Source organism: Sceloporus occidentalis, unplaced genomic scaffold, assembly GCF_023333645.1.
Source record: "Sceloporus occidentalis isolate IW3139 unplaced genomic scaffold, rSceOcc1.0.p SCAF_6, whole genome shotgun sequence".
NCBI lineage: Eukaryota > Metazoa > Chordata > Lepidosauria > Squamata > Phrynosomatidae > Sceloporus > Sceloporus occidentalis.
The window spans coordinates 66,473,141-66,493,545 of NW_028316986.1; the positions used below are offsets into that span (position 1 = coordinate 66,473,141).

General features: G+C 39.6%; 1 protein-coding gene across 1 annotated transcript in view; it reads left to right on the top strand.

Moving 5' to 3' along the window:
- Window positions 1–20,405, top strand: part of PCNX2 (pecanex 2) — a 143,776-nt gene that overhangs the window by 72,038 nt on the left and 51,333 nt on the right. Inside the window, exons 20-23 of the mRNA XM_089529911.1 lie at window positions 1,554–1,695; window positions 4,254–4,431; window positions 11,639–11,749; window positions 17,946–18,073. Coding sequence (XP_089386037.1) covers window positions 1,554–1,695; window positions 4,254–4,431; window positions 11,639–11,749; window positions 17,946–18,073 — 559 coding nt within the window. The remainder of the gene's footprint in view (window positions 1–1,553; window positions 1,696–4,253; window positions 4,432–11,638; window positions 11,750–17,945; window positions 18,074–20,405) is intronic.

Sequence of the window (20,405 nt, forward strand, 5' to 3'; positions counted from 1 at the left end):
TATAGTAAGCAAAATAAAAATGCATGCACATAAGACATTACTTTATACTTAACAGAACACTACTGAATTTGCCTGCAGGGATTTCAAGAATGGAAGCTAACAGTTTATTGAGGAAGAGATAAAATATTATAATCTTTCAGATTTTTTTTTCTATACAAGGTAGATAGTTTCTTAGTCTCAGCAGTTTAGCAGTGGAAGGAAAACAGACTGTGCAGGGAAATATCGGTTCTAAAAGAGGGGAGTGAACTACGTTTCGTCATTGAGCCCCTTGCGAGCCCCAGTTACCACCCTCAGTGTCTAATCTATCTCAACAAGACCTTATCATCATGTACCCACAAGCATGAGCCCTCAAAATAAGGATGAAAATTCAGCTCAATCTGGAGGGCTACATAATTCTAATCCCTGCCTTTAAACCCAATCCCTTGTTTTTATTATTGTGGAGATGTTCCCCTATATGTACTGCTAAAGCCCTAGATTTCTTTTTTTACTTATGTATATTTTTAATAGGTGTACGTAAGAACATAAATCACAGAGCAAGCATTATAAGTAGGAAAAATTTCTGTGTGTGTGTGTGTGAAAGGGGGAGAAGAAGAATATAGGCCTCACACTCAGTCATTTTGGAGGTATATCTACAGTAGGCATACAGTGCACCCTTCCCTTACGCGTATGCTCAAGCCCCATTAGAAGTAATGGGACTCGTGCCTGCAGCGCAGCGTGGGGTACATGCCACGGGCGCACCTCCATTACCTCTTCCTAGCGTGCTGAGGCTTCTGCCACAGGCTTCCAGCATATGCTGGAAGCCGCATAAACTGTATTTGCGTATAACGCGAGTGCACTGTAGTGCTTATGTAGGCCCAGAACAGACGGGCCAAATTAAGCCGCTTTTGGCCACTTTGGAGGCTTAGCGTTCAAATGACACGTCTCCAAAGTGACCCAAAGCTGCACCAAAGTTCTTTGGACCAGAGCAAAAAGGAGCCAGGATAATCCAGCTTCTGGTGGCACAGGTTAGGCCCTGTGTCTGCAGCCCACTTTGGGAGTCAGTCATGTGGTCAGTGGAGTCCTGACCTGCCTGCGGCTAGAGTGGACTTGGGCTGTTTTTTCACACTCCTCTACTCTGGCCCACAGGTGATGATCCATAGGAATGGTGGATCCATAGCAATATGTTAGGGAGGACTTGTAGATGTTCTTGGAATTCACTCTTGACCAAACTATCATAAATATTACAAGTTCTTATGAAAGAAATTAGGAGTTTCTCATGACATCCACGTGCATCAAGTGGAAAGTGCTGTTCTGTAATTTTTGGTTAAACTGTCAAAGTCAGGTTGCAATTTACTATTGTTGTTTTAGAAAAAAAAACACTAGCCATATGTGTAGCTTCATTGGTGGTATTATTGATAACTCCCCTCTGTTATAGCCAATAATTCAGTGTCCTTCATTCCCATAAAAATTGTCATAAATGAATAAATTGATCAATGACAGCTGTGCAATTTATGACCTATTTCTTTATATTGCAGGTGTTTTAACCAAGTGGTGTCCTTTTTTGAAAATTTCAGGTGCTGCTCATTTAATGTGGTTTGAAAGACTCTATGTATGGCTTCAGTGTTTTGAAAAATATATCTTATATCCCGCAATAATACTGAATGCCCTCACCAATGATGCTTTTTCAATCAGCAAATCCAAGAAGTTAACCCCACAGTAAGTTGATTATGTGTTATGAAATTATGTGTTATTAAGAGATGGAAAATGTTATGTCTGCACCAGTCTCATGCCTACAAATTATGAGATCCATCATCAGGGCTGGATCATAGACAGATTATTAGCCAAGAGCAATGAATCAATAGCTGTGGGGTTAGATAGCAGTATGGACCCAAAAAACAATCAGGACTAATCTTTTACAGTTCAGTTTTGAATAAGAAAAAAATCTCTGTCATTTGTATAATGTTTATGAAGAATGCTTTTAAATTATATTATTGTGACCTAGAGTTTAACTGGTGGTCAGTGAGGTTTTCCTGGAGTGTTCTTGTGGTAGGAAAGAGATTTGTACTTCAAGGCTGCAAACACAAATCAGACACCATCTATTAATTATTCAATGGTTTTTCTTCATATTCTACATTGAAACATGCAACCCAACTTCAGTTAGATGTCTTCTTGGTCATAGGGTAACACTGCATTAATTTATTTGCCTTATCCATGATTTTGTACACTTTGTACTGCCTCCCCTTTTTTCTTTTTTTTTCTATTTGCAGTAAAAAAATATTTTAAAAAAAGCACTAAAAAGCAAACCACTAATCAAGATGAAAAGAATAACCAGATTGCCCAGAAACATCATGTTGCTTGACCGGTACTTAGCTAGAACAGAAAGCCTTGTGTATTGCTTCCTGCCCAGAAAAATCCACTGATCAGCTTGGATGGACAGAGTTAGTCCATACAGTACTAAACTGAGAAGGTGGTTCTTGCAGATCAGTACTTCAGTTCCTAGAGGAGAGGTGAACATAGATCTAGCAGCTCCTGACACCCACCAAGCTGACTATACCTAATGATGGATGTACTTGGCTTGCAGAAGTGTGCAGTATCTCCTCCATTCCTGTGCCCAACTTTGCAATCTCAGACAAGCAGAAAAAAAACCAGGTTCATGGGAGGCTACTGCTTTAGCTGGTTGTTTATATTTGGCATGCAATTACCTTCATTTTTAAAATCTTTGTGCACTTTTTGTTTCCTTGACTTTGGCCCTTTACAAACGGGCCTAAAAGTGCACGCTCCGCGTGTGCTAGGGTTAGAAAGGGGCGTCCTTTCCAGACGCCCCCAACCCTAGCACGCGCAGAGCACACATAAAATGGCGGTGGCCGTTCCACACGGCCGCCGCCAACGACGTCATGACCGTGCCACCTCTATAGAGGCCAGCGCGGACGTGACGTCGTCACACCACGCCAGGGTGCATAGTACACCCCTTCCCCAGCCGCAAAAGGAGCTCTGAAATGGAGCTCCTTTTGCCGTTTGCGTCACTGGGCGCAGCCTTCACACGGCTGCGCCCAGCGACGCAGAGGAGAAAGGGGCCAAGTGGCCCCTTTCTCCTCCTCCCCGCCGCCACGGCTTGAAGCCCCAAGGACACCCCTATCCAGGCTGCGGGGAAGGGGCCTTTTGCCGCTTCCCCGCAGCCTGGAAAGCGGCGGATCGGGGCCTCAGCGGCTGCCGCTCTGGCCACTGAGGCCCCGATCCAGCTGGGAAAGGGGCAGGTGCAGGCTGCCGCTTTTCAGCGGTCTGTAACCCGCCTTTGCTTTCTGCTGCATCTTGATGTTGCAAGGTTGTGTTAGCAAACACACCTGTTGGGTCCCTTTGGGGATGAGGGACAGATGGGAGTCCATTCGGACTTTTCCCCCAAGTGTAGACAAGTCCTTAGACATGTTAGATGTTTGAACAGAGTGACCAGTCTGTTGTAGGAAAATCAGTAGTGGTAAATATCCTGGAAGAAAACTGCAAACCAGATAGAGGCACTGTATATAGACCTTCATATAGCATGCTCAAAATATAGTGGACAAATCCTACATCTGATTTCTTTGCAGCAGTTGTTTACGCTGTAGATGTTGCTGTGACCTGCCACCACTGCCAGCACCCTACACTGTTGCTTTCCTCCATCAGCTCCTAGAGATTGGTCAGATCTCTGCCTGGCAGGCACCACTTTTTACCAATGTCCAGGCTAATTCCCCACATGGAACAGCAGTTATAAAGCTTTTTCCTTCTTGCAAAGTTCCCGATGGGGGGAAAAAACTTCCAGGAATATCCAGAGCAAACAGCGAACTTTTAAAATATGTTTTAAGACGGGTGTACACTGGGACTGGAACTGAGCTGGCTGGACATCATCCAGTCTGTTCACACCAGCACTGGGTTTTGGGCCGTGTGTCATCCGGACCCCCATTCTGAGGATGGGGGAGGACATTTTATTTGGTCCGTGCAGCCAGGGACAAAATATCTTTCTGCGGGGAAATATTATTCGGTGTATATGTTTCATATTTGTTGTACAAATTTCTTTGAGGATGAATAACCTAAGTATTTTAACAAACTTTATACTCTGTGTGTGTGTGTGTGTGTGTGTGTGTGTGTGTGTGTGTATTTTCCCAAAAATTCAGAGGCAAATTAATCTAACTGGAGTCAATAAGCAATATAAAAATGGCGCTAATAACAGAACCTGAGTTTTATTACTATCTGTTCTGGTTTGCTTGACTGTTTTTCCTTGTTCTTTTCTTTTCCTTTTGCAGCTGTGATATTTTTTTGATTACAATTGCGGGAATGAAGTTACTGCGGTCTTCATTTTGTAATCCCATTCACCAGTTTGTCATATTAAGCTTTACTGTAATCTTCTTCAAGTTTGACTGCAAAAGCTTATCTGAGAATTTCTTGTTCAATTTCTTCATGATGTCGATTGTATTTAATAAGGCAAGTGAACTGTTCTTTGAAAAGTCATTGTAATTTCAAGGGCAGATGTTTCCTTGGCTTGGATTATTGTTTTCTTTAAAACAGTAATATTGTGGTGTTGACAAATAGTAATGATGTAATTGTAAATATTGTTTTATCATTTCTTTAAAAAAAAAAAGAAACTGAAACAACCCTACCCTTGCAACTAATAACAAGTTTCTTTATAACTTGATCTTAACAGAAGATGAGAAAGAAATAGTCTAAAACCCTGATCCTGGTAGATTTTTTTAAAAAGTGTATTGCATACTTTACTTTAGGGCAGCCTTATTCCAGTAAGAATTTTAATTATTTGAAGGGTGTAAGAATACCCCATGTATACAGTATTTATGGGTGCTTTACTTAAACACTGAGAACTAGAGAACAAATGGCCATATGAAATGGAACATTTGTTCTGAATAGCTCTCAGTCCTTATGTATATGTGTGTGTGCACGTGTGCATGCAAAATATATAACAACAACAACAACAAAAAACCCAATAGATTTATTGGAATAATATTTGTCCCATTCTTGTTTGAAAAAAAGTACATGGTAGGTGGTTTCAATCTGGGCACTTCCTTTTACATTTCTTTATCTGGCAGTATCATGAAAAGCCTACTTACTTTGTAGATGAATTCTGTGTGAATTCTGCAACAAAACATGTCGAGGAGGGAGGATTGATAAAATGCCTCATGTGCTCAGATGAAGGTAAAGCAAAATGTCTTTGAAGTGACATGTTGACTTCTGTATTGACATGATGCTGTAGAAATTCATGACTGTAGAGTAACGTTTAAAAATAGAATAATTAATGAATTGGAACATGCTTTCCTGGGTCACTTGTGAAGGTCTGCTCACCAGACTGATTGCTTAAATGTTCCTTTATCTTTTTGCTGCTGCTGGTTTTTTACCTCAAGAGCCTCCTGGGAAATCATTCAATTATCTAATCAGCTTTAAGATAAGAAACAAATTTTTCACTTCTAGTCTCTGACTTAATCCGCACACGACTGTTTTCAGGACACCATGCCTTGTTATATGCTGCTTAAACATATCCTCAAGTTCAAAATGTTCTGCTTGATGTAAGTTAAGCATTGGAAAAACACTTTTCTGTAGCATTAAACACAAATATAGGCAGTCTTGTTTGTGTCTTTTTGGACAAATAAGTTTGACCTTCAGTTGTTTCTGCAGCCAATATTATTGTTCAAATTCATTTTAAATATTGTTACTAGTGAGTGTTTATGTGGGATTTTCATTGTACCATGGTGGAGGAATTTGTGTGGTGGATGCCTGTGTATCCCACCATCCTGCTTCCTTCTATCAAGCCCTCAACTTCACTCTTAAGAGGAGAGGGTGACATCAATAAAGATGAATAGGTATCATCATCATCCTCATCCCATGTCAGTCCTATCTTACAGGTGATATATATGGAGTTCTTTCAATGCCTTGAAGTAGAGAAGGAGAAATAAATCTGTCCTGAGTGCTGCATAATGTTAGAGGGTCACCCAACACCCTCTCCAAGTCTTTGGTGTGATCCATACTGTTACTTGCTTTTGGGTTATAACCAGTATACAAAATTGTGGTGCTAAATTTGGTTGATGTGGAAGCATGTGGGAGAATGAGGGAAAACTGCAATATCAGGCAGTGAACTGGGGTTAGGTTACAAATTTGCAGTGGGGGTGTAAATACTGTATAAAGCTGATTGGTTTTGCAGATTACTTATGGCATTTTTCAGTGCTTTAATTAATCCCAAGTACTCATAATGTTTATGAGGTTCCCTTTTACAACTTTTTATTTGAGAAAGTTACATTTCTATGAAAAGGCTAGATAGATTTATGTCCCTGCGACAGCAGAAAACAATGATCTGTTTTGGTTTTCCAGCTCTTTGTGGTCTGCTCTGCTTCAGCAGAAAGAGGAACTGGCAGGTTCAGTCAGTGCACTGATCAGTCACTACAATGTTCCCAACTGGTCTTAAATGACAGAAAACACACTTTTACTGTCACCATTGCTGGCTATGTAGAAATAACTTTGAAACTGACAGTCAGAATCTTATTATTCACTTAAAGGGCGATATTTCCAATGTCGCAATAGTGAATGCTTTCCTCAGTGTCATAAAGCTATTTAATAATTTCATTCTAAAAAGAAACTATGTGCCTCACATTCAGGGGGTAGTTGAGAAAGGATATGCATTTTCCTTCTTTTCTTTTCTTTTTTTTCTTTTGTTAATCATCAAAAACAATTGAATGGCAACAAAGCATACAACATCCCCAGCTTCCTTAGTCAGCTGAAAGTGCCATCCATCTGTCATCAGTTATGTTCTTTAGAGTTACCCCCAGCTCCTTTATCCTTGTTGTATTAACACAATCCTAAGGATATAAGTCATTTCAACTGTTTAGTAAGCAACAGCTGCACACATTTCTCCTCTTTATTATTGTTGTTGTTGTCATCGTTGTCATCATCATCATCAAAACAGAACAGAATCTTTATTACGGTCATAGACCAACATAGATAACACAGAGCCCTGGTGGCCCTGGTGGTGCAGTGGTTAAATGCGTGTACTTCAGCCACTCACTCAAAACCATAAGGTTGTGAGTTCAATACCAGCAAAAGGGCTCAAGCTTGACTCAGGCTTGCATCCTTCCGAGGAGGTCGCTAAAATGAGTACCCAGATTGTTGGGGGCAATTAGCTTACAATTGCTCTAAACCGCTGATGACAGATGATGGCACTTTCAGCTGACTAAGGAAGCTGGGAATGTTGTCTGCTAGTTCAATATGAAGTGGGATATAAATGAAACTGTTTGTTTGTTTTGTTTAGATAAAAAAGGGATACATAATAAAAGAAGGTCATTATCATCATTTATTTATATAGCATCACCAATATATATGGTGATTTACAAGTAAAGCAACAACAAAAACCATCCAATCCTCCCAAAGGCATGCAATTTAAAATACACACACATGCACATACAGAGGAAGGCTAGAGTGAAACAGAAAGGTCTGTGATACATTGAAACTTGCATGAATGGATGAGGGAAGAAAGCATTTTTTGAAAATTTTCCCTTTCTCCCACAGTGCCCAGTTCCTCCTCCCATGCCATTCTGGAGGTGTTCCCAACCCTTTGGAGTAGATTGTGGGGACTACCATTTTGTGAAGACACAGGGCAAGCTGCTTACCCTGTTTTCTTAGTGGTTGGAGAATAGTTGCCAAGTGGCTGAGGAAACACAAACCTTGTCTGAGAGGTGTGAAGTTGAAGGCTTTCATGGCCAGCATCCATAGTTTTTTGTGGGATTTTTGGGCTATGTGGCCATGTTCTAGAAGAGTTTCTTCCTGATGCTTCGCCAGCATCTGTGGCTGGCATCTTGGCTGAGAGGCATGTTCTTGTAAAATAGTATTGCTCACAGTAGAAGTATGGGTTGAGTCTGTAAAGAAGCAGATGACCTCTGTGGCTTGAAGTGCCCGGTCTTAGCCTTGACTGGTCCACCAGCTCTGGTCTATCTTGGACAGGAATAACCTTGCCACAGTAGTTTATGCACTGGTATTGCTCAGCTGTCAATATGTTTACAGTCTGAATTCAAGGTACTGACAATGGCATTTAAAATACTAAAGAGCCTGGGACCTGAAATAAGTACTCTCCATGTGTATATCTGCATGAACACTGAGATCTGCTGTAGCACCTTTCCTGTGTCCCATCAGTGACACTACAAAGGGACATGGGAGACAGCCTTCTCAGTTGTAGTATGCCAGTTAGGGCATGACTTCCTCATGGAGGTCTGACTGGCACCAACACTGGCATTGTTCTGGTACTGTTATAGAATGACTTTCTAATCTAAGCCTATGGGTTCTAAAAGTCATACCCAAATCTTTTTAGGTGGTATTGTTTTAAACCCTTTAAATTAATTTATACATATTTACATTTTTTAAATTGTTAAATCATGCCTTTAATGTAATGGTTTTAAACTGATTTAATTGTTACGCTACCTTGAGATCTTGTGATGTAAAGCAGGGTTTAAACTTTTAGTAACTAAAATAAATCACAATGCAAAATGTAAAATCACCCTTTCCCTCTTTGGCAGCCTGTGAAGTTCGGAGTCTTCCAGGAATCCTGGCTAGCTGAATAGTCTCATAGCACTTTCACATATAATATTTGAACTTTATATTCTCAGTTGAGTATGTTTAGATTTTGTAAGAAGTACCACTTTTATTGAGTTAAATACATACTATTTATACAGACATGACACTTGACAATATATTAAATGTACATATTTAATATTTGATTTTCAGTGTTATGGGCTCAAGCTTGTCTTGTCCTCAGTTTAAATATTAAGTAAGTCAATTTAATATATTGCCAAGAGTTATGTCTGCATAAAGAGCATGTATTGTCCAGATGTTCTAAAAAACCCTTTTTAATGAAGAAGTTTAACTCATTAAAATATGTCTGTTGTTCCCTATGTATCAAAGGTTTGCAATTGGCAGTCTGTACCACAAATTTTCAAACATGTAAGGTGCTGGAAGTCACATCCAGAGGTCACTTCAAGTTGTAGTTTCAGGATTTCACTGGCTGATTTTAGGTCTGGTGGGTGACTGGATTGGTTAATATTAATCAGTTGAGTTTTAGAGTTAAAGCAATAGATCTTTTTTTTGCTATTTGAGAGCAAATGCTTTTGGGACCTGTGGGCCACAGGTTCCTCACCTCCTGCTGTAGATCACTAGGTGAAAGGATGAAAGAAATCCAAGAAACAGAAGTGAGAAATGACTTTTGATATATATGAGGTAGACATATTTCTTTTATAGAAAAGAAATTGCACTGCAGTAAGGAAATCTCTTCCATCAGCAATGTGCCAGTCCCCTAGCTCTGCAAATTTTCTCAAGAGATGCAGAAAGATTGCTGAAAGGATTCATAAGCAACACACATTAAAGAGATAAATACTAAAATAGACTATAAGTGTGCAAACATTATCTTCAATTGGATATACATATAAGAAGAGCTTTACAGTTACAGTTCAATACTGGAAAGAATAAGATATTTTAAAGAACCCTACTTGACAGTTATGTTGTTATACACAGCTATGAAGCTGGGAATCTTGACTACCACATTAAAACACTCCAGGCTCTGTGATTATAAAATACAAATGCTGTGACAAATCTTAAGTTCTACAAATTTGGCAGTTTCACATAATGATTCTTAGTTTTCATGATTCACACAATTTGCATAGTTGCACAGTTTGCTTTTAAAAAACTCATTAAATTTTTTGTAAAGTTTAGTAAGAAAGCATAGATATGGGAAATAGAAATAATGGCTGCTATGCCCCATCTGTGGGATTGTTTTACTGGGTGGTGATTTTTTGCTTGATTGATATGATGAATCGGTAATCATTACGAATTTGAAGGCTTTCATGGCCGGCATCCATAGTTTTTTGTGGGTTTTTCGGGCTATGTGGCCATGTTCTAGAAGAGTTTCTTTCTGACGTTACGCCAGCATCTGTGGCTGGCATCTTCAGAAAATGAAGCATTCTCTGAAGATGCCAGCCACAGATGCTGGCAAAACGTCAAGAAGAAACTCTTCTAGAACATGGCCACATAGCCCGAAAAACCCACAAAAACTATAGGTAATAATTACATTCCATCATTTGTTGTTGTTATGTCCCTTCAAGTCATTTTTCACTTACAATGACACTAAGAGAAATGTATTACAAGGTTTTCTTGGCAAGATTTATTCCCAGGGGGATAAAACAAAACTAACAAGCTTCATTTATATACCACTTCAGACCGCCTAAGCAGTGTCTAAGCGGTTTACAACTGTAAGCTAATTTTTCCCCAACAATCAGGGTACTCATTTTAGCAACCTTGGAAGGATGCAAGCCTAAGTCAAGCTTGAGCCCTTTTGCTGGTCTTGAACTCACAACCTTGTGGTTTTGAGTGAGTAGCTGCAGTACAGGCATTTAACCACTGTGCCACCAGGGCTCATAAGATAGTGTGATTTGCCTAAGGTCATACAGCAGGCTTCCATTGCCAAACAGGGATTCAAATCCTGGTCTCCTAGAGTTCTAGCCCAACACTTGAATCACTATACAGCTGGCCCACTCCAACTGTGGGCTTGCCATCCATGGATGACCCCTCCTCATCCTGAATGGTGGAACATGTACACAGCTACACCACATGCGTGGCACAGTACCATTAAAAACAACGGGACATTGAGGTCCTGCAATTTTTGGCATCTGTTGGGTGTGTGTGTGTGTGTGTGGAATGGAGCTCCCGCAGATACAAAGGACCAAGCTCTCTTTATTTCTATACCAAACCAGGCCGACCACTACATTATGCTGGCTGTGTTCCACCATATTCCCAGTTTTATCTGGAGACCATAATACTGTACCTTGTAAAGATATTTTAAAATAAGTGTTCAACCATAATGGGACTATATCATCATTCAATTTGGGTTTGACAAAACAATCCACCTTGTCAGAACATATGTTCCCAGTGTGCTTGTGTGGATTGTTATAAGGTAAACCCAAGTATCGCTACCCTCTTTGCACTCTAATATTCCTGGTTCTGTGTTCTGCCACCATGATTCACACTGTTGTAATGTCAAGTTATAAGGTAAGTAGCACTGCATGTTACAGAGGACAGAATATAACCCGGAATTTTTCATGCATAGGTAGCCTAGCTACTTATCTCTTGTACTGTCTAATTCTCTGAAATGTTCAGTGGAGGGCGATAGATAATGTGATATTTTTTAAAAAGTCTCATACATATTTAGCAATTCTTGGAATGCTGTACCTGGATTTCCTTCAATGAATGGGGTTGGACTGACTGCCAGTAGGGCCTCTTCCAACTATAATTCTATGATAAATCATTGCTTTAGGATAGTATTTCCCCCTCAATGTTTAGGCTACAAAAATTCTGTTCTAACAAGAAAAGGGTTTTGTAAATTATGGTTGAGTTTCCATTATTCCTATTCCCTTTTCCATGAGATTATTCTGTTTGTGGGCCAGAGATTGTAGAAGGAAGGCAAGGAGAGAGAGGAAGGAAAAATCCACAATTTTTAGAATAATTTAGAATCAGTATTAGCAATGTGAGAAGGAGTGCTATTGTAATACAGATATCAGGAAACTGTTTCTATATGAGATACATAAATGCTGTTTTTGGGGAGGAAATGACTTTTCCATGTGCTGTCGTAATTGTATTTCTCTTTTGTTTTCAGCTGTGGGACCTGCTGCAAAAATTACAGTTCATAATGACCTATATTGCTCCTTGGCAAATTGCTTGGGGATCTTCATTCCATGTGTTTGCTCAGCTCTTTGCGATACCTCATATCCTTTAACAAAGTATGGTTTGTTTTTCCCCCCTCTGTTGACAGGGATAAAGAAAGTGCATGTGTTTCTGGATAATTCATATTGAGGGAGATTTTTATAAAGTTTCAAACAAAATACTGCTATTTCCATAAGGGAAAAAAGCTGCTTTGAACATTGTTTTTGAAAAGTAGAATATAAGAAAAGATAATGAACTAAGAAATGTATTTGTATTTCTAATTATTACTGATGCAGTAAGGTGTGAAACGGAGATCTGCTTTATATCTGAGGTTACATTCCTATCCAAAAACGCTTTATAAAAATGACTAATTGATACCATGGGACCTCAGGCAGGTGCTGAAATGGACAGTGGCTCTCAGAATCTCAGATTTCAAATATTTATCTCTAGGCTAATGTGTGTTAATCATTCTGACATGACATTTTTAGAAATGGAAGCTCCTGATGAGACTGACCCTATATCATTAAATAGTAATTCAAGAAGTTCTTGGATTGACAGAAAACAGATTTTGCATCAGAATGCTTCAGGGCTTCATATAATTGGGCATATTAGCACCACATGGCTAAATGCATTACACAGAAGTATATTCCACTAAAACCAATGAGATGTTAGGACAAACTGAGATATAATGCCACCTGACTGCATTACATGTTGGAATTGCACATATCCCTCTACATGCATAAAAGGACAAAAGGGTTGAAAGGGCTGTGGGGTTCCATTTTTTGTTGTGTTCTCAACATACATGCTTTTGCCACTCATGCCCTCAGCATTCATGCATTAGTATCAGCAGAAAAGCACACACATATATGTGAAAGCTTTCAGAACCTTGATTTCACAGAGTTCCTCAGTCTGGAAAGCATCCACACATATCTGTCTTCCCTGGTAATACATAGACAATAAGAGTGGGACTAGGAGAAACTGTTCAGTGGGTTTAAAGTTATGACCCTACAGTCCCTTTCAAGACAATCCATAACAGTATGCAAGTAATATGTGCAGCAAGCTGTGTCCAGTGGTATGGCATCAGCATACTCGACACCCCACACTGTACAGTGAGCCCTTGGTATCTGCTGTGGATAACAAAATCTGTGGATGCTCAAGTCCCATTAAATATAATGATGTAGTACAATGGTGTTCCTTACATAATATGGTAAAATAAAGGTTTGCTTTTTTGAATTTCTATATTTTAAAAATATATTTCAAGCCTTGGATGCTTGAATCCATAGATAATAAATCCATGGATACAGAGGGCTGACTGTATATGGAGCTTCCAAATTATCATATTTTCATATCCAGAGCCAGACATGTTCTTAATAGGTTACAATGACATTTGGAACATAAGGAATCTTTCCTATGGGAAGGACACATAGATCTGAAGACATATGGAGAACCCTGGTAATACCAAGGTAAAAGCTTGATCACTCCATCCTCCCCCCCCCCCCCGCAAGCTTTCTGCATATGCTCTCACACTAGAGGCCAAGTCAAAAGTGAGGAAACCAACACTTCCTACCTACCCTCCACATTGTTCTTGGCCAACTTCCCTATCCATGTATTTTGGGGTTGTTCTAAATTGAATCAATGGTTTTGCTACTCCAGAGCTGAAACCATCACTCATTCCAGAATCCCATTGTTGATTCTCTGGGAAGACCATCAGGTCTTGGTTACATTGCAAGATAGCACCCAATATCCCTTGAGACTAGGATATCAGATACAAATAGCAGCCTCAGACATTGCCTCCTTTCACAAAGCCAACATATAGTTTGCACTCACAGTCTGTTCCGTGACTGAGAGTCTCTTGCTGTGTCGCTCCCAGATACAGATTTGAGCCACATCCCACTTTTAGTGTTTCCTCTTCAAGTAAATATTATCCTTCTACACCCTAAGCCTCCACTATCCAATTTCCATACCTCTGTTTTGGTTAACTCTGTATAGTGTTGCTGTTTGAATTACTATTGTGTGTTTGATTGCACTCTTACATATTTCCAAATAAAAATCTTCTTTTTTTAACCAAACTTGGAGTCCTCAAGCAGTTAGTACTGGTATAAATAGGTATATAAATATTCTCAAGTTACCCAGCCTCTTGCAAGCCTCCTTGAGCTGAGCAATTCCCCCAGTATTTAAAGGAGAGTTGGTGTGGACCCCCAGTCCCCCACCTCCTTGGGCAACAATTGTCCTACAGGTATGCAGACTCTTATGGTGGAAGTGCTGCTGACATCCAATGCTATAGAGAGGATGATGGTGCATTTCCTGCTGACATCCAATGCTGTATAGAGGATGATGGTGCATTTCCTGCATACCATTGTATAATTAAGTCTTCGGGGACTATATTGTATCTTCTTTGCACTTAAGCTTACAGAATTCCTCAGCAAGCTCTTCTAGTCCTTACAAGAGCATTGTTTCTGTCTTTGTTGCATCTGTCATGAATCCCAGTAGAGCAGGGTGAAAATCAGGCAGCCTTCCCAGTGTTGTTGAACTAATACAATTTGCAGGCATTGACAGTGATGGGGAATCTAGAAAATTGCATTCAAATAATATGTGGAGGGCCTCATTGTTTCAGCCTACTCTTGATCTGAATTCCTCTGGGTTTCCATTTGGGGGGTAGAGTTGAGGGATAGACTTAATCTTTTCATTGACCAAATTGAGCAAATTAAAACAGTTTTGTTTTGTTTCTATTGGATTTTGGACTTTGCAGGGACATCTGCAAAGTGGGCTAAAACAGTACCTCTAAGTTGTAATGTTTTGTTCAGTTGCACAACTTCTGTTTATGTAAGAGTTGAAACATATACTAAACTGATAGTCTTATTCATATCTATCTTACAAAATGTTTTTGTTTGGTTTTATCTTGGCAAAGGAAAGTTGAGGGGAAATGTTTGCAGTCCATTAAACTATAGGTCTATCTATATCCCACTAGAAGTTATTTGTAGCATTTACTGCACCCAGTGAAAGAATAAATGAGGATTTCTTGGCAAGATTTTATGGCTCTCATTCATACAAATGTTCCTCTGGAAAAGCTCTTGGAGCTCTGGAGAAGCTAAATGGAGATACTCTTATAGGTGGGATTATCAAAGTTCTTGGACCTATAGCCAACTGTCAGCCAACTTGGACCTATATTCAACAAAGACTGTTTAAATGTGCAAGGACTCTGTTCTCCTTGTCTGGCTTGTTCTAGAGCTGACAGTTGGCTATAGGTCCAAGAACTCTGATAATCCCACCAATAAGAGCTTCTCCATCTAGCTTCTTCAGAGCTCCAAGAGTTTCTCCAGAGGAGCACCTGTATGAATGAGAGTCATCACTGAATTCTGAGTATGCATAGATCTGTGGCATTTTTGTAGCTCTGTCTGACATAGGCACTTTACAGACAGGCCCTATGAGCACGTACCTGCTGCAGCATGATGGTAGCACTCTGTATACACAGGCACCGCCATTATGATGTCATGACTGCACCGCAGCCAAATGGCGCGGTGCGACATGCTTGCGCTGCTGCAGGGCGCTTGTGGCACCCTTTCAGTGGCGCCGGAAGGAGCTCCAAAACAGAGCTCCTTCCTGGGGAGCGCCTCGTTCCCGCAGCCACCAAATTGCTGCGGGAACGAAGCCGGGGGGGAAGGGGTCAAGTGGCCCCTTTCTCTCCCAGCAGAGGCTCCCTGGGGTGTCCTGGGGCTTCCCTTTCCAGGCTGGGGGGAAGCAGCGTTTTGCTGCTTTCCCGAGGCCTGGAAAAGCGACGGATCAGGGACTCTGGGGTGGCCACTGTGGCTGCTCAGGCCCCGATCTGGTGGGGATTGTGGTGCCTGCAGGCCGCCCCAAAGGGGCGGTCTGTATCCCACCATAGTCTAAAAAAAGGATTTTTCTAATACATCCTTTTGTTTCTCTGCTCTTTTTCTTTTTATTCTTACATCTGCATGGACTTTTTGTCCTTCCAAGCCAGTATGAATGAATAAGTCCATTGTGTTCTAACAATTGAACTTGGTTGACACTTCCCTCTTTCCCCCTTTTATATTCTCGTCATTGGTCCTGAAACGTGAAGGCTCTGAGGGCAGCTCATCTCACACATCCACTAATATACACAGACACCATTCTAGAGCACACTTTAAATATATATAAGGAGTTACAGTTACATCCTTGATAAGTATATATTAAAAATGTAAATAACTCTCAAAATTTGGCTAATTAGACTTTAGCAGACCATTTGAAGTGTGAATTTATATGCTGCTGGGGAAAAAAAATAAAAGGGATTTCTTGACTGGCTATGTATTATTTTTTCGTTCCTAGAATAGAAGTTGTTCATATATAGCAGAAGCTTCTAAATTTTTGGATACACCTCAGTGTAGTGCCTGAAATTGATTGAAATGACAAGGATCTCAGTCCAAATAATCTTACGCAATTTTAAGTACTATTTGTTTCAGTGAGGAAGTTGTAAAAATGCTTAAATCATTATCACTGAACTCAATAAGATTTAGGATTGCTTAATTTTGGCTAGATTGTGCTTTCAGTTAGCATCCCTAACACTAGGTTACTGAAAGTTTTTATAAATTGTATAGTATTCTCCTAGCAAGGTATTTAACATTTATATAATAACAAAGAATAACTGATAACCAGGAAACCAAGTCAAGCAAAGAATAACAATCAGGAAAGAGTTGCCTCTGTGTACATTAATGTTCATCAGATGAACATTTCTTTTAGAGGCTAATGAGTTGGTCTTTTTTTAAATTTTCTTGTATTAAAAAAGAAAGGAAGGAAAAGAAAAGAAAAGAAAACAGAGTCAAGAAAATAGATTTTTTTTATATGCTTCTCATTAGGTTGAATGGGTTCAATGTACAGTATCCTGTATTCTTTTTCACTGAAGATCTGAGAGCACATCATATAAATGCTTTTAAGAAGTTTTTACTATGAATAATGAATGGATAAAAGTGTTGATTTTTCTAGGCTACATAACGTGTAGTTTGTGAATATCCTACATATGGGATCGGGTAATTCCTGATATGTCAATATGAGTCAACTATGCTTAGCTGAACCCTCCACCAATCACACTGAAGGCTTGCTCAAGTATCAATGAAATAAGAAGCTAGTGTCTGAATGTCAAACTGCAGGTGTTGACTCATATGTTCAATACCTTTCCATATTAAAAAGTGTCCTATGAACAGAACATTAGTAGATTAGGAAAGGCTGGTGAGAATCCTTCTTCCTGGTATCTAATTATATATGTAAAGGAATTTGTTGCACAGAGGAGCATTCAAACTTATGACCTTCCACCTGCAGCCTAAATCAATGTAACCCAGACATAGGTTTACCATTTCAGAAAGAACTGGGTGTATGTTATATGCAGAGCTTAGAATCCACCAGTTACAAATAGTCTGGCACTTGTAATCAATTCCTTTCCTCACTAATTAAGATACAATAAAGGCTGCTGCTATACTGCAGAATTAATGCTGTTTGACACTGCTTTCACTGCTATGGCTCAGTGCTATGGAACCCTGGGATGTGTGCTCTGACCAAGAAGGCTGAATACCTCACAAAACTACAAATACTAGAATTCCATCGCATTGAGCCATGGCAGTTAAAACAGTGTCGCTGTATAAATTCTGCAGTGTAGGTATCCCCCAAGTTACAGTACGACTATAACTTTAAAGGGAACCATTCTGCTATTTTGTGAGTGTAGGTTATCTATAATGTTTGGTTACTCCTATAGTTACAGAGATGTGGCCTTACTACATGATAGAGGAGGGATATCAAATGCTGAGCCTTATTTGAACCTCAGGCTACTTGGTTGTGAACATTGAAGCAATAGTGAGATGGGCAGAAGGAGAGTGTATTTTGTACCAAAAGCTGGTGGCTTGTACCATTCATGTTTTTTTTTTTTAAATTCACCCCAATGTAACTATTTTGGTTACTTTTGAGAAATGGGAACACAAAGAGATGCATTTTAACAATGCAGTTATAATTGTAACTGAGTACTCAAAGTGGGGTGGGGGTGGACATGTGTTTGAAATTACAACTATAACAAATTAATATTTAAAAGCAAGATTCCAGGTTCCGGACACGCACAACCTTTTAAATCATATTTTTTATCTTGATCCTTAGCTGTTACTTTGTTGCATGTACCTCTTTGGGGAGAAATATTAGAAAAATAAATAGGTCAGGAGGTGCCTGAAGGACGAGGTAAAACCAGTGAACTTCATTTGTGTTACCTTAACTTGAAATTTTCAGACTCTGCAGTGCTCTTCTTTCAAACTCTAGCCACTGCAATCTTTTCTACTCCACTGAGTCCATTTCTAGGGAGTGTAATTTTTCTCACATCCTATGCCAGACCAGTCAAGTTCTGGGAGAGGAATTACAAGTAAGATGAACTTTTATACATTTCTTCTCTTTATTATTAAATGTTGGTTGCTTTAAATAGATCTATATTAATATGGCATGTGGCTTTCATGGACCCTGAAGATCTCTGTGCTTACTTTGCTATGTTCCTGAATCCATTGCATTATTGGTGGTTAGTAGAATGTTAGTCGTTTTTTGAAAATAAATTTATTTAAACAGTAATCAGAATGGAGTTGTCACATCACATTTATTTGTCATAGAGGGCAACAAAACTGTGAGAGGAAAATCATAACTGTCCTGAATGTCACCAGCTATTGATTCAGCAGCTACAGTTAGAAAGTAAATCATGTTGGCCTTTGGGCAACAGAAGTCAAAATGGATTAATACAGTTTATGTTAGCCAGTTAACGTTCTGCAAGATAAGTGGTGCTGAATGGAGAGAGGAGCTCTTGCTCTTAAAACAGATCAAGTAAGAGCCAAAGTACACATTAAGGGCAGTCATGTGTAGGAAACCCGCAACAGCTAATTCCATTGCTGAAAAGCAATATGTGTGTGGGGGGGTGATCCTCAAGGGAGATATGAGGAAGTGCAGGTATTTCATCTTTTGTTGCCTGCTGTAACTCCCCTTCTCCAGAAGTTTCTGTTCCCCATGTCCTCCTTCTTTGCAATCAACATCTGGAACCAAAGAGGGGCTGGGGAAATTACAGACAAAAAGATGTGGAAAGTATTCAACGCTCATCTCCACTCTCAAATCACCCACTCCCACAATCGCTTTTTTCAAACAATGGGAGTTTTGTTATATAGAATTAGATTAATTAATTGATTAATTAATTAAGATTTTAACACATCTGTGGCCAAACTTCATAGATTTTATGATTAATGCTAAAATTAATCCTACATTTATAGAATTAATTATTTTAGATTGTTAGAATTCATTCAGAGGTAGGACAGCTTTGTTTCTGCCAGATTCAGTAAATCAGGAAGAAAAGGATTAGGACTGAAATGTGAAAAGAAGGCTTAGGACTGAAATTTGAAGGAAATGTATCACTTGCTGTGCACTGGCTGGCTTCTTCTAATTTGCCTGCAGGAATATGGTGAGACCTTGTCAGGAATGCAATATAGGTGGTGATGCAAGGGTGACAGTGTTCAGCAAAAACCCCTCATTTGACAATGGCCCTTTCAGAATATCAACCTTAAGGTTTGAATGCTGGTGTTTATTTTCTGCCTTTGTATATTTGGGATGAACTGTAAAGAACCCTTTTTGCTCACATAGTACTTGGGCCTGAAACAGATGGGGCCAAATAAAGCCACTACCAGCTACTTTTGGGGCATGGTTTTACCTGATGCATGCCCCCAAAGTAGCCAGAAGCCCCATGGAGGCCATGCAGAGGCCCCAAGAGCCAGTCCCAAAATGAGTGGTGAATATCCACTTCTGCTGGCAGCCTGTTTGGCACCGCAGCAGTGGCCTATTTCAGAAGCAGGCCATCCAGTCACTGCGGTCTTGGCCCAATCAGGGCCGGAGTGGCCTTCATACTGGTCTGCTTCACCCCACAGATAATAAAGCTTTGCTCATTGCACTCAGTTATTCTTCTCTTTACTTCTTTCTTTCCCCATTTTCTGCTTCTTCCTCCTTTGGTGGTTGAGAGATTTGGTAAGGATAGAGCTATTAGTTTGGAGTCAAAAGGTTCACTTAGCTAAATCCATGCCTTCCCAAAGTCTACTCAGCAATAAGTCCCATTGAAATGAAAAAGGGTTAATTTCTGGTAAGTGAATAGTTGAGCTGCATTCACTTCTAAGAGAGAGAGAGAGAGAGAGAGAGAGAGAGAGAGAGAGAGAGATGCAAAATATGAGATCCCATATTTTAGGGCAGGCTTTCCCAACCTGATGGTTTCCAGAAGTGTGGGTTTCCTATCATGCCTAAACAACAATCCAAGTTGGAGAACACAACCTGAAAATGACAAATGCAGCACTTTTCAAGGATCCAATAACAAAATAGAATGTTAGAGAATCAATGGTTACAACTTTCATATATTTCTCACTAAATCCTATTGTCTGTTGTAAACAAATATATTGAAAAGCAAATTAATAGTGCTTATCCAATTAACTAAAGGAGTCAACTTATTAACATTCATGTCAACCAATTATTCTTGCAATTCCTATTGTTTAACATTAGCAAATTAACTTTCACACCTAATGTTTCAAACTCTGACTCAAAACTAATCTTATATATTCAGTCCTATCCAAGGCACTTAAAATTTATTAATAACTTTTAAATGCTATTATTATTACTACCATTCAGGACCAATTCTACATAAAAGTATCCCACATCACTGTATTACACAGGCAAAATCCACT